This window comes from Mycteria americana, chromosome 2, assembly GCF_035582795.1.
Source record: "Mycteria americana isolate JAX WOST 10 ecotype Jacksonville Zoo and Gardens chromosome 2, USCA_MyAme_1.0, whole genome shotgun sequence".
NCBI lineage: Eukaryota > Metazoa > Chordata > Aves > Ciconiiformes > Ciconiidae > Mycteria > Mycteria americana.
In genome coordinates this window covers 90,791,049-90,805,882 of record NC_134366.1, presented here as the reverse complement: position 1 = coordinate 90,805,882, position 14,834 = coordinate 90,791,049, and the positions used below count along the sequence as shown (strand labels likewise).

At 35.5% G+C, this 14,834-nt stretch overlaps 1 protein-coding gene across 1 annotated transcript in view; it reads right to left on the bottom strand.

Moving 5' to 3' along the window:
• CDH18 (cadherin 18) overlaps positions 1 to 14,834 on the bottom strand; it is a 192,442-nt gene that overhangs the window by 16,357 nt on the left and 161,251 nt on the right. The window contains 3 exon segments of the mRNA XM_075495641.1: positions 5,451 to 5,572; positions 10,387 to 10,439; positions 10,441 to 10,474. Of these exon segments, the coding sequence (XP_075351756.1) occupies positions 5,451 to 5,572; positions 10,387 to 10,439; positions 10,441 to 10,474 (209 nt within the window).

The window sequence follows — 14,834 nt, the reverse complement described above, 5'->3', positions numbered from 1 at the left end:
TTTTAAAGTCAATAGAGTACAATGCTTATTCCATTGACTATATACAATATAGCACATTATATTGACTATACACACCTGAGACAATTAAAAATACTGATGATAATTGCTGAGAATATTTTAAGTTTGTTGTAATACTTTTTTGCTGAACTGTACCAGAATAAGATCAATCTGAAATGTCTATAATCACGCAGTTTACCAAAGTCATGGCAATATTGGTGAAAAAGTTTGGCAAAAGCTTATTGTTCTCTGTTGAATTTTGCAAAGGTGGCATATCTGTTATTGAAACAACTACCATGTAAAACCAGAAATATAAGATTATCTTAGAGAGACATATTTAGTTAATAATGTTGAAACAGTATGAGGCAAAGCAAGACAAAAAAAAGTCGATGGAAGAGTATTTTCAAGAGAATCAGTTTCTGTTATTACTCAAATACTAAAAATACTGTTAAATACAATACATAGCTGTAAAAAAATTCAGATAAGACCTTGAAAAATATGAATTTATTAAATATTGTTTATAAATCCTCATTGCTGTTTATCAGTGAAATATAAGTCATTTTGCCATGCACCTTCAGCTTTTATTTGACAGCCTAGTAGATAAACTTTTGTCCTGTTGCCCTCTCTTACATAAAACATTCAGTGACATTTTACAGAATCTTGCTTCAAGTACATGCCATTTTGAAAAAAAAAACACCAAACTTTTATCAAGACCTCAGTGCTGCAAAACTATATAAAATTTATTTGTTTTTAAGACTAATTTTAAAATTCAACAAAATATACTGTCTATATTCCCTGATTTCACACATGGAAATTCAAGTATCCCCTGAATTCACCAATGTATGTAAAAAGTATAGTACCAGATGGTATAGAAATCATGCTTTTCCATGTGGAAAATAGACATTGTATGTGTAATAGGACAGGCCAAAATATTTTTGACAGAACTGTTTTTAAACAGAAAGTTCACGCTCTTTCAGAAAAGGCTCTTGCTTTCTAAGGAAAAGATTTCTAAGACATTCATTCAGAGGTGAGGAACAGAAGTGTGTGTCCTTTTGACACCCAAATGTACTGTTAACCCTTTTCTAATCAATAGGCCAACTAATTAATGGCCTATTAGCAGACATTAACATGCACCTTATCAGAGCTGATTAAAATAAAATTGTAGACACAGAACCTCAGCTGCTGTAAAGCTCACCTGACAGCACTGAAGCGATGAAACTGAAGGGTTATGCTATTTTCTTAAAGGAAAGAGTTGGCAAGAAAAGAAAGATTAAGAACGGAGGAGAATTAGAGAGTTGAAGAGGATAGAGAGCAGGTGCTAAATTCTACTCAGATCCTTTTCAGAACTGAATCAATAAACAAGTAAATATACACACGGCAAACTTATAGCAGAGGCGTTCCTCGCCAGCTAACATTGATTTCTTTTGGCAATTAGAAATAACAGCATCCAGGGTGAGGTAGCTCATGTTGGCAGCACATTATTTATACACCCTGATTCTGAAAAAGTTCTTTGTGTGTGTGGGTGCACACACACACAATTTACACACAATCACAATTTACAGTAATGGATAGTGTCAGGTAAATGACATTTCACTACTATCACAACTTTTTCTATTATTCCTCTGAAAAGCACCCAGAAAAAACGTAATCTTTGGAGAGCTATAGTGAATACGACTAGCAGATCTAGTCAGATACCTTAACAGGTTCATACTCTGCCAGGACAAACACTGAACTTGGAAACATTCAGAAAACCATCGACACTTCACTCCTTCACTTTCCAGAACAAAGCATTTAAACATTTTTTTTACATTGCTATTTGCTCCTATTGTCTTAAAAATAATAAAACAAGTTGCATTTGAAGCAAAGGAAAACTTCATTGTAAGTTCACTTTGTGGAAGATTGCAAAATTTCATTTTCCTACATTGGCTAAATTTCACAATCATTCACAAAATCACTATATTTCTAGAAGTCAGAGTTCTCCAGTCTGGATACCATCTAAGATCAAAACACAGCTGCTTTATCTACTTTAATATATAATATCTACCAGGCTTCACCTGGAAGCTCTTGGAGATACTTAGTTTTTCTTCTCAATAAGGTGACTGCTAAGGGAGTAAGGCTGTCACTTCAGTGTGGAAATGATAATCTTCTCACAAGCATTTTCTGTTTGAGATGCCTTAGGGGGGTTCATTTAAGCACTTAAGTCCTTAAGTTTTATTAGGTTTTCGTTGGTTTTTTTTCAAGTAAATAAATTGAGCTGTGGAGGGAAAAAGAAGCAGGAGACAGAGGCTGTGCAATTAAATGATACTGTGATTTCTCTCCATAGAAGACTCTTCTGAAAATAAACAAGCAAACACAAAAAGTCTTCCAATGACAAACTATTGGTTAGTTTATCTTGCACATAATAAATTCAAAATAGATGTGCTGAGGAAAGAAATAAAGACTCTCACAGGGTAGTGCAGGGATGGAGCCCCACCTCAAAGCACTAGTCAAGCAGAAATGCCTGGCAGTACCTGACAGAATTTGTTCTTTAGTGATAAGTCCTATGAATCATTCTCACAGATGATAGATAACTCAGAGTAAATAGTGCCTTTTCAGTGATTCAAAACCATCCAGCTGGGCACTCTTTTTAGCATATGGAACACTTGTCTTGTTCTGTAATCCTTGTTTATTTGTTCCTCCTCATATTTATTGAACATTGTCATTTTCTTTCTTAAACTAGACAGTAAGATCTTCTGAGTAAGAGCCACGTACTTTTGTGTTTTGTTTTGGTTTTGGTTTTTGTACAGTGCAATGGTATCACAATCTTTTCTTAAGCCTTGTTGTGCAATGCAAATAAAAATTAGTGCATGTCATGTACATAATGGAGTCCTGTTAGTTTAAGAATACAACAGCATGCTGATCCAGCCTTTCACATTAAACTACTGCTTGTAGAGTCCTTCATGGTAGCATTAATCTTGGGTGTTAAACTGCAATGCAGGAGGTCAAGAGTCATTCACGCTCGCAACAGTAGCTCAGAGAGAAATACAACGCTAACCTAAATCAGGAGCAAATGCTGTTATAGTAAAACTTATTTTATCCTTAAACATCTGTCTCATAAATTTCCATTTGCAAAGCTACTGTTGGAGAGTTAAAACTTTGCTAATAAGAAACATTAGCTACTCACCACCAACAACACTCCCGGCAAACAGAGCATTTCTGAGCTAGCTTCACTGCGTGCTTAAGATTATTATTAATTATAAGAATTATTTAACAATTATTGTTAAATTACATAATTTTAAAAACATCACTATATATTGAAAGCAATTGCAATTAATGCTTAAGAGATTTTATCTTTTTTTAAGTTAGTCTTTTACAAGTTCTAATTCTTCTATATTTGGCTTTATTTGGGGGTTTCAAAACATTATTTTTACTTTAATAAGCATGTTAATAAGAAATATTCAGTTGATAGACAGACCTATTTAGATTTTAAAAGGCTTTGAGTGAGGTATCTCAACAAGAGCGCTGAAGAAAACTATGCAGTCATGAGATAAGAGGGAAGGTTCTTGCACAAATAATTGCTCAAAAGACAGGAAATAGAGTCTCTTCTGTAAAGTGTCTATTCCACAAGGAAAGGAAGCCACAGAGATTTCCTGTTCCGCACAGATTTATACGTTGGTCAGTGTAATAAGAAACGTCTTATGAAGAGTATGAATAATCAGCCTACCAAATCTACTTATGATACTGAGTTGTTCAAGGAAGAAAAGAGGAAGGGCTGACACTAAAGACCTTCCAATACTCAGTAGCCAGGCAATACAAAGACAGGTGAAATTCATTATACATAGACATAAAGTCTTAACTTCACATACATGATGATGATCTCTGAGCTGACCATTATTTCTAATGATACTGGTGTTATGGCAGGCAGTTTTTTGCATTCAGTACTTACTAGTGGTTAAAAAGCAAAGCCACTGTTAGAAATTGCTAGGAAAGGAATAGAGAACAAAGCAGAGATCATCATATACTATGAAAAATAAACTATGATAAGAATTATAAACCACTGCATATCTGCATCTTGAATCTTGATTCCCCATCTCAAGGTGAATAGAGAGGAATTGGAGAAAGTTCAGAGGAGGACAAGATGAATGATCAAAAGTCTAGAAGGGCTTTATCACGGCTTGTCCAAGTTAAGTAGGACTCTTCAGTCTAGACAAGAGACGGCTGAGGGGCAATGTGCTAGAGATTTATGAATGGCACAGCGATAATAAATAGGGATCAACTGCTCTCTCTCTCTCTCTCCCAACAGAAGAATTGGTAAATATCGATTGAAGACAGCATGGGAAGATTAAAAAAAAAAAAAAGAAAAGAAAAAAAAGAAGGCAGTAGGTCTTCCTGAAACATGCAATTAGACTGTAAAATTCCTTGCTGCATGAGGTAGCAGATATCAAAAGTTTATATGTGTTGTAGGAAAAGCTAGACAGATTCATATGAGATGGTTATTAAAGGATTATTAAAAACACAGAAACCACACTTGGATCAGGAAATGATCTGCAAATGATCTGAGACAAGGAAGTACTTGGGGAAGTATCATACATGCTTGCCATGTTCTTATACTGCTCTTTAGGTGTCAGCTTTAGACTTGAGATAACTTTGGTCAGCCTATAGTCTGATGAAGTACAGCATTTTTATAGTCTCAACGTTAAAAATAGAAATATGCACTATGCATTTATGTACACTGCTTTTAAAGATTTGATGAGAAATCTGTTATTACTAGTAATATATTCCTCAGGAAAGATATGAGCTTGTAATTGCAACTTACAACCTGTGTAATAATGCAAAACCAGCATAGAGTGCTGGGTAAAAGCTCAATCTATCCAAAAAAGCAAAGGTACTTGGTAAAATTGTCAAAGATTGGCCTGCAATGAAGTGCATCGATCACAGGAGCAGTGGCTGGAATGTGATTCTGCTATTCAGTCTCAGTTCTGACCCTCCCCTTCCCTTTAGTTGTGAAAAACCCATTCAGCATCTTTTCGATAATGACCCTGCACAGACAAGGGCAATCAACATGCAAAAAGTGAGGATGGTAACCATGTTAACCAGCCATTTCACTGAGCTGTATTTGAAAACTTGCTACCACGTGGCACTTAGATGAAAGACATTAAATATGCTTCATCCATTTTGTTCAGGATAGTGACTTGTCAAATTCCGTCACTTATCTGACAAGTTTAAAGTTTTGCCTGTCTTTACTGAAGATAGTTTGGGTATTTTTTTGCAGCAACAAGATATATTGAACAAGTTCCTAAATCTTCTCCCTTCAACCTAATACAGTTAAAAAGTTGAATCAAATGTGAAATACGAAAATGAAATCAGAAAGAATTATGACATGTGTTCCCTCAATCAAACTTCTTACGTATGTGGCATTAACAAATAAAGTAATTCTTCTTTCTCACTGGGAGAAAGATAACTGTGAGAGTTACCTGACCAGGCTTTGCATTCTCACAGACCACTACATCATACTCTCTGGCGAGCTCTGGAGGGTTGTCATTGACGTCCAGGATTCTAACACCAACTGGAACGTGGCTCACTAGCCCAGGATTGTCTGCAAAATAGACAAGGGGGTATTAAGACTTTTTAAATATTCAATATTCCATGACATCTTCAATTTAAACATGGTTTCCTAACACAATAACTGGATGAGAACTAGATACAGCTGCAGAAATTTAGGTAGCAAGATACAAAAAGATTTGTTTGCTGTGCTTCATTAACTGTTTTGAAAAATAATTTTAAAAAAAAGAATGGAAAGTATAGTATGAGTCTTAAGTCACTGTTATATCATATCAATAAAAATGCAAGTTATTCTGGAACTGACGTGGGAGAAAGCTGTTGGAGTTATCGCATACTGTCACACTGTATGCTAAGAAATTATCAACTGCTTTGTAATGAATGTGAAAGCATCATCACAGTACCGAATAAAATCCAATACAAAAAATATTAAAAACTTTTTTATTTTCTCAGTCCCTTAAAGAGTTTAGGAAATAAAATACCAAAATAATAAGAAAATATGAGTGCATAGGCACATATAAACCTTTCCTAAGCTTGAGTTCAGCTTTGTCACAATTTATTATGCTATTACACAAAGTAGTTAATGAGTCTTCCTTTAGCAGTACCATACCAGCAAGAAAACAATGTTTAAATAATGGTGTCTTAGGCTGTGATCTGTACTTGCATGAGAGCTCACTCTCAAAAAGAGCTCACCCTCAAAAAGCACAATAAATAGAATCATTTCAATGAGAATACAATTTCCGTGATAAAATGGGAAAACCCCCAATTTTTTAAAATCCGGAATTCCCTTGTTCTTACTACTAAGTACTAAGAACATTTTATTTTGTTGAAAGAATGATATATTAAATCTTTTTATAATTAGCTAAGATACACCTTCTGAAACCTCTATAAGTATCAATCAGTTAGATTACAAACTTCATTTTACTTTCACCAATTAAATGAAACTACCAGTGGAAGATAGCACAGTCAATCTTTCAAACACAACAAGATGGAAGAATGGGGTCTTACAGATTGACATTTTAAAAGTGTCCCTGTGTGTTTTAAATGTGTTAAAAAGTTAAAAGTGTTTTAAAATGTCCCTGTGTGTGCTCATGAGAAGAAAAAAAAAAAGAAACATTAGTAGTCTAAACCTCATTTGCCTTAGTTATTTTGATCTTAATTAATCCACATCATGTTTCTGTCAAAAAGGGTCATTTGTAAAATGCCTTAGATTTGTCACACCTTTAATGGCCTCTGCTTAGAATTCTGAAAGACATTGATTAGACACATGTTTGGATTCAAAGGCACCAGTAATGTAGCCTCCCAATGAAAAAATATTTGAGAATGTTGAAGTTTCTTTTGACAAAGTGAGAGATTTATGCTTCTCTGTTTTCACCTGGGATACTAAGTCAAAGAGCCTGGGGTTTACAAGTTGTCTTCAGTTTTTTCACATTCTCTTTTTAACTAATATGTCTATGTTCACCTGATGATTTTAATTAACTTTTGGAACTTTGTCAATTATCCCCATAAAATGGGAATAGAACGGAGGTCAAAAAAGTCAACAGAAAAGGAAGACTTAACTTAGATAATATAGGAACCTCTATTCCCAGTTAACATTAGCATTAGAAGTTATAAGAACACCACACTCAGAAGACATTTATAGACTTGCAAATTCAATTTTCTTACTGAAATTTTCCTCGGTTGTTGTTTTTTTCAGTTTTACCCCAAAACTATGAATATCTTTATAACAGGTGAACTAAGGGACTAAAGTAGGCCATCTCAATTGTGTTCATGCAAGACTGAGGCTTTCCATTGCTATCTAGAAAACAATTCTAGTGGAAGACTTTGAGGAATGTTAAAATGCTGGGAATATATGAAGGAAGGTGAGGAAGAATGACACTTGGCTGTTCACTAAGCAGCTGGGAGAAAGGAACCATTCATCTACCTTTAATCTTATTACTGAAGGAAGCAATCTTCTCTCCAGGAGACCCTTTGCGGTACGAGTATTAACACAAAAAGATTTTTGATCCTTCCCTGGAGGTAGGTTGTGAGATTGTGCAGAACAGCACAAGCAGCAGAGATTGAATATTTCTTATTGCTCACTGAAATATAGCTTGCAAACTCATTTAGGTAACTTCCACTGTCAATGCCATCAGACAATCCAATTACAAAAATCCTGTAATTACAATTACAGAACATGATATCAAGCAATAGATGATCTAGAGATGATCTACGACTCAAAGGAGCTTTGTTCTTGAGGCTTCGTTCAGGAGGCTTTCACACATAGTTTGTGAGGTATGTGAACTAGAAAGTGGTATAAATTAAAGGAAGGACACAAAGCAAAGAGAGAGCACACAAAAGCACCGAAAGGAAAGGGAAAACAGAGATCACAGTAAAGGGTTAAGGGCGAATAAATCCATTTGGGAGTGGGTTCATTAACTACAGTGAAGGAACTGAAGATTTTAATACTAGAGAAATCCCGAAGAAGCTTTTGCCAGAAGGCAAAAAATGTCGCGATTATCAGATACTCATAGGATCACTGAAAAAATCTTAGTTGGGAGGGACTTCTGGAGGTCACTGGTCCATTCTCCAGCTCAAAGCAGGGCCATCTTCAAAGCTATAAGGGGGCATAATACATCTAAGAGGAAGGGAGCCAAAACGCAGGAAGAGCACAGGGCAGAGAGTACCAGAGATAGAGAACTGTTCTGTAGGTCTGGCATGTTTGGAATAGTTACTGGGGAAGGAAAATCAAACTTTTTAGTCCAATGCATAGCAAAAAAATGGAAAATACTTTTTTTTCAGTACAGTGTATCAGACCTCTTTGCCCTATCTTGAATGTGTCCTCTTGTACACCTGTCACTACTACCCAGTGTGGTCTTACTCTAGTCTATTATATTTGCAGTATTTTCAAAGAGATTTCATGGAGATTCAGAAAGTTTACCTTTATTTGTTCTGCAGCTGCTTTGCAGTACAAAGAATTCATAAATACCTTACCAGTTCAAAAGAGTTCTTAATGCACAAGATATTATTAGTATCTTTCTGGAAGCAGTTACCTCATGGGATTCTTGACATTTGCAGGCAAATTTCCATATTGACAGCCTACTCACTACAAAATGCTAATCGGGAAAGTCTTAACAACACTTACCAAAACAGTCTTGAAGTTTGTCAGATTGCGTATACTACATAGATGTGCATGCAAGGCGATAGCACAGTTTATAATGGGGGGAGAGAATGAGAATGAATTAAGAGGGACCTTACAAACTTTTTTTTTTTTAGGTTTGGTTTTGTGGTTTTATTATAAAATAAATATAAACTCCAATTTTTGTCAGGTGTAAAACTCACCTGCAATCTTCCAACCACTCTAATAACTGGTCCGTTTAGTAGTACATTTTTGTTAATTAGACAAATTTCTTGAAGCAGTTTGGCAAATCTCCAGTTTTAAGTTAATCAGTGCTGACATATATTTCAGGCCTGCACATTATAAAAGAGCCAGATCCATTCTGTGTCCTATTAGCATTGTGCCTCAAGAGTAGATTTTTCAGTGAATGCTCACTGTTTTAAGGGATAACTGAAGCAGAAACATTGCTCTGATTCACCTACGTTAGGGACTTGCTTTCTTATGCTTGAGACTTTTCCCAGAATAAATAGTGCTTCTGCCAGAATACTAAATATCTGTAAAGTGAATCCATTTCATTGAGTATCAGCCCCTCCACCATCAAGTCCTCTGCGAACTTACAGAAGTCCCTAATAACAGCCAGTCTGAAGTCTTGAATTTTCTCTTCCAGTAATTTCTGTAGGCAAACTTTAAAACCCCTATTTAAGAAGAAAGCTTTTTAATACAGCTACTGCTGTCTAAGACTTCCTTTTCATATTAACAAAATTCCCATGGGCGTTATGAAAAAAGAAAAGAATAACAGTCCTGACATCAACAGTCTTCTCTATTTTTTTTTTGTTTTTTGCTTGTGGGTTTTTGTTGGGTGGTTTTTCTTTTTTTTTTTTTAGGTTAGACTGGTATAGTTAAACAGTTATTATTATGAAAGATGAGTGAATAATTTAACCCAGAGACAGCCTGAACTATTTCAAAAGGTTGAAGGATTTTGCAAAAAAATGAAATATTTTTACATGTTTTCATGATCTAGAACAAAAATCTTCACCTAGATTAGGATTAGAATGAATGTCTATGCTTTTGCATCATCAATGTTAAATATTGATCTTAATCAGTACAATAACAACTTTTTTTTCTCATTTTGACAACTTTTCAAGACCTTATGAGGCAAGCCAATATTTAGGAAGTTCAACAAACTATCAATTCCAATACTTTTTTAAAGAGAAGTAGAAAGCACTCCTCACGCTTCTCTAATAATGATTAGTTTTGACACATTAGAAGACTAAACATAGACCTAGAAAGGATAAAATATACTACAGAAACAGAACTAAAATGATGAAAGAATGGCTAATATTTAAGTGAGCAGTAATATTCAGAAAATACTGGGTTTAATTTAGGGTGGCGTATATGTGATAAACTAAATTTTCTGGCAAGGAGAAAATTATGCAGAATATAGTAAGTGTAACGTTCTATTCTGCTTTTTTAAGATAGTGGGTACTTTTAAATGTTGTTACCTGAAGTTGGCTAGAAAATATTTTATATTTTCTTATAGCAAAATTTGACTTTTCACTGACAAGCACAAACCTGAAGGCACTGATCAGTTCTCTTGGATCATGGTAGTAGTGGTAGCAGTAGTAGCAACAGGAGCTATAGTAGGAATAATAGCACTGCAGCAGACTTAAAACATTTAGCGCTCTCAAGCTGGCAACTCCTTCTGCCTTAATGCAAACAAAATTCTGCAGCTTATAGACAATGGTGGTGCTCACCTCCTGAGTAGATCAGGGCACCACAAAATATACTGATTCTGTGGTCAGAAATGTCCATTTTGAGATTCTGGTACTGATTCACGAAGCCCTGAACAAGGAAATGTCATGTGATCCCAAAGATTGTCTCTTCTTTGGGGACCCACCTTGGTAGCCAGGAAGAGCCATACCCTACACCATCTTCAGATGACAACGTAGGAATATCTTCATCATACCTTTCCCCAAAGAAACAGAGGAGAAGAAAATCCATCATGCCTAGAAGCCAATGACTAAACCAGGATAAACAGGGAAATAACCATCGAACTTGGAATTAGAAGCATCACTTCTTGAGCAGGATGGAGAGCTAGCTGCCTTTTGACAACTGTTTTTTTTTTTTTTTTAATAGTTTTGTGTAGGTTTTCCTTATTGCATTGATAAATACATTTAAAATAATAGTAGATTCTGCTACAAATCATATTATTGTGATTTTATGGTCCATTAGTAGGCAACTTGCCAAGGCTGAAAAGAAACTGTGTATCATTGGAAAGTTTGGACAGGGTACCAGTATTGTGTCTAGCTCTCACCATTAAAAAGATATCAGATATCCAGTTTGTCACTACTCCATGAGCAAAACAGTCTTAAAACTCAGACCTTGTACTTTTAAAATCTGCTTTAATCTGGTCCACATTTAGGGAAATACTTTTGTGGCAGATTCTGTTTCTCGGAAAAATAAAGTAATTGTTAGCAATACCAAAACTCTTTCTGAAACTGAGCTAGCTGGCAGAATGCAAGTGAGATGAAAGATGAAGAATGAATGTGATTTTTTTCTTGGTGGGGGCAGGGCTTAAGGTAACACTGTTATGTCTGGTTCTGTAATGTACCTATAGAGATAATCATAAATGTAGCAAAACAATACATAAGACAAAATTTCCCTGTACTGATGTTAAAAAAATTGAGTGAATATCATTATTTAAGTGTACTCTGTATTGTTAAAAAAACCCATTAGTTTTGAAGAAAAAATTATAGACCAAAAATCACTATGAGGAAATTTTATATTTAGTTTAAGAAAAAATTCACTTCAAGGAAAAACTAAGACACAACGCTAGCAACAAACTCACTGGTATTAAACAAACAATCATCCTGTTGTCCACCAGATACAGAGGGTTAGGAGCTTATAACACTGCAACAGCTCTTTGTTCTAATTTTGATTACTTTCCTTTAGATCTTGAAAAGGGTTCCTTTTTCTAAAAAATAATTATTTGACACAAGGCATTAAAGTTATTCTTGATTATGGGAAAAAGTTTAAAATGAGAAAATAAAATGTCATCAATTCCTGTTCTTTTCTAATTCTTTCAATGCTATATGCCAGGAAGATATTACTCCATAGACTTGTTTCCTTCAGGCAATGCATATGTTGTTTTCATGTGTTTCAAAACAAACAGAAATTAATTGTGTATTTTTGTATTTTGATTTACTTTTGGAAAATAAATCAGTGTGCCTCTTAATAGCATTAACAGGTTTATTCTGTTTACTTTAGATCTCCACTCTATCTTCGGTTCTCATTCTCCATATGACAGCCTCATGTAGTGCTATCAGAAGTAACATATTTTAATCTCCTACCAAAATCTTAGGAATGTCTTTTCTGCTGCAATGCAACCATAAAACATGAAAAAGAACTAGCAAATTCTTCTCATAACTTGCTGTTCACTGACGGCAATATGAGGTGGCAATATTCCTGTCCGGCACCTAAATAAAAGATACAAGTGCACCTCACTCTAATTATATACTTTATCTGTTTATTTAATGTAATTGTAGGGCTTTCAATATTTATTCAAAATCTCAAGGAGTTTTATATGTCACTGCTGCAAATTATTATTTCTCTCTGTGTGTCATGTTTTCCTCTGAATTGTATAACTATATCTTTCTGTTATTGTTTCTGTTTCTACCAAAACTTATTGATGAAAAAACTGCTTATGTTATAATTAGAACATGCACTTTAATGTTTTTACCGTAATTCTTGCAAGCTAACTGTTCCAAACTCTTATTCTTGTGAACTGTCCTGCCTTTTCACCTATTTTAATTCTGAATAGGGTTTATTGGCCCTCTGTGAAAATATCTCTGAGAGTTATTTCTTTGTATAGTTTTCATCATGACTGTATTTTCTGGGGATCCTTTCAATACCACATCACAGGGTATTGCATATTTTGTCAATGAGGTATTGCTCTAACTCAACACTTTGGTATCTTATTTCCTGAAGCTAGTATGAGGAATATGCACAGAGAAGCAAATACAGAAGAAATATAAACAAAGACAAATATATTTGGGTTTTTTTCCGATATCTGACTGTGTCTAATAGCATTGGAGATTTTTGTTTTGTCTGTAAAATTGATTGCATAATGATGTCTCTTAAGTATTTTGATTTCTAATACACTGTGGTATCAAAGCTCTGTATGTGCAGTATCCTTTCATGTGGTCATTTTTTACTGTCTCTTGCTAGTATTTCTTTAAGTCTGGGGGATCTGACAGAACCTGGAAGGTGCTCTATTATTTCAGTTCTCCAGTTCTCCGCAGCCTCTCCACAGCTTTACAGATTAGGAACTCTTCATGGACCCTTCAAAGATAAGTTTGTGAATTCATTGCATTCAGGGTGGTCCTTTAGGTAAATAGTGGGAAATTATCTGCTTTTCCATTCTCAGCCATTGCAGATCATTCTGGAGACACTCAGGAACCATGCAACTTCATCCCAAAAAGACTGGTGACCTAGTAAACCCAGAAATCTATTTTACACACTGGTATACTTACCAGCTGCATAAGAGAAATATGTGAAAAATTCCCAATAGAAAGTATCTTCTAAATCTCTCAAATATAAACTTTTGGATCTGCCCTGAAATATAAGCACTTATCTTGCTTTCAAAAAATCATGTTTCTTATTACAACACAGATATTCTTATTATCCATCTAAACGTCCAGTACTTTATGAATCCCAGTAATCTCTTGATGTTAACATCATCTGAAAGACTTATCTAGAAGCTGGATTGCTCTGTGTCTATTGAGCAGATATTAAACACACTCAGTTCAGTTGTTAGAATTAATATCTAAAAGGAGTTTCCTGACACAGTCTTCCTTGCTATATTTCTAAGCAGAAATTTCTAGTGAAAGCTATAATCCTCACTTTGATTCTCAAATCAAGACATTGTCTGATTCCTTCTATCATCAGTGTTTATTTCTCCCTGCATCCTTTTATTCCTTCTTATTGAGCACAAAGACTTCAAGGATACTATTATTTGTCCTATTTGCAGCACTGCTTTGAAAACTTTGAAATACATGTTTATTTTTCTAACTGAAATTGGCTTCGGAACAGGCAGAAGTCCATCCATTTATATTTTAGTGCCACTTTTCTCTTGCAGGGGCTGTGATTTGGGGTTCTGCCATTATTGTTGCTTTTGCTTTTGTTATCAACACTACTATATGCTGGAGAGAAACCTTAACTGAATCTCCCACAATTATTTTTACAACCACCTATTTTCTTGAGAATACATTACTATTTGTGAGAAACTTGTGAGTTGTCCTTTTTATTCTCCACATTCAACACACAGTTCCCAATATCACAAAATCACAATATCTCCGAGAATGGAGACTCCACCACCTCTCTAGGTGACCTGTCCCAATTTTTTACCAATCCCACAGTAAAAACATTCTCCTTATGTTTAAATGGAATTTTCGGTATTTCAGTTTGTGCACATTGCCTCCTGTCATTTCACTGGATACTACTCAGATGAGTCTTTCCTCATCTTTGCTCATCTTTACTCATCTTCTTTACTCGCCAATCAGGTATTTAAACACACTGATAAGCTCGTTCTGAGCCTTCTCATATCCAGGCTGAACAGTCCCAGCTCTTTCAGCCTTGCCTTGTACAAGAGAGACTCCAGTTCTTAATGATTTAATGTCCCTTCACTGGACTTTGTCCAGTTGCTCCATATCTCTCTTGTACTGGGCAGCCCAGATCTGGACCCAGCATTCCACATGTGGCCTCACCAGTGCTGTGCAGAGGGGAAGGATCACCTCCTTCAACCTACTGGCAACACTCTTCCTCACGCAGTGCAGGATGCAGTTGGCCTTCTTTGCCACAAGGGCACATTGCTGGCTCATGTTCAATTTGCATCCACCAGGACCTCCTTTTTTGAAAAGCAGCTCTCCAGCCAGTCAGCCCTGCATGTGTACTGGTGCATGGGATCGTTCTTCTCCAGGTGCTGGACTCTGCATTTCCTATTACTGAACTTCACAAGGTTCCTGTTCACCCATTTCTCCAGCCTGTCGAGATCCCTCTGGATGGCAGCATGACCCTCTGGTGTATCAGCCATTACTCCAGTTTTGTGTCATTTGCAAACTGGCTGAGAGTGCACTTGGTGCCATCAACCAGGTCATTAATGAAAACATTAAACAGTATTGCACCCAGTATCAGCCCCCAGGGG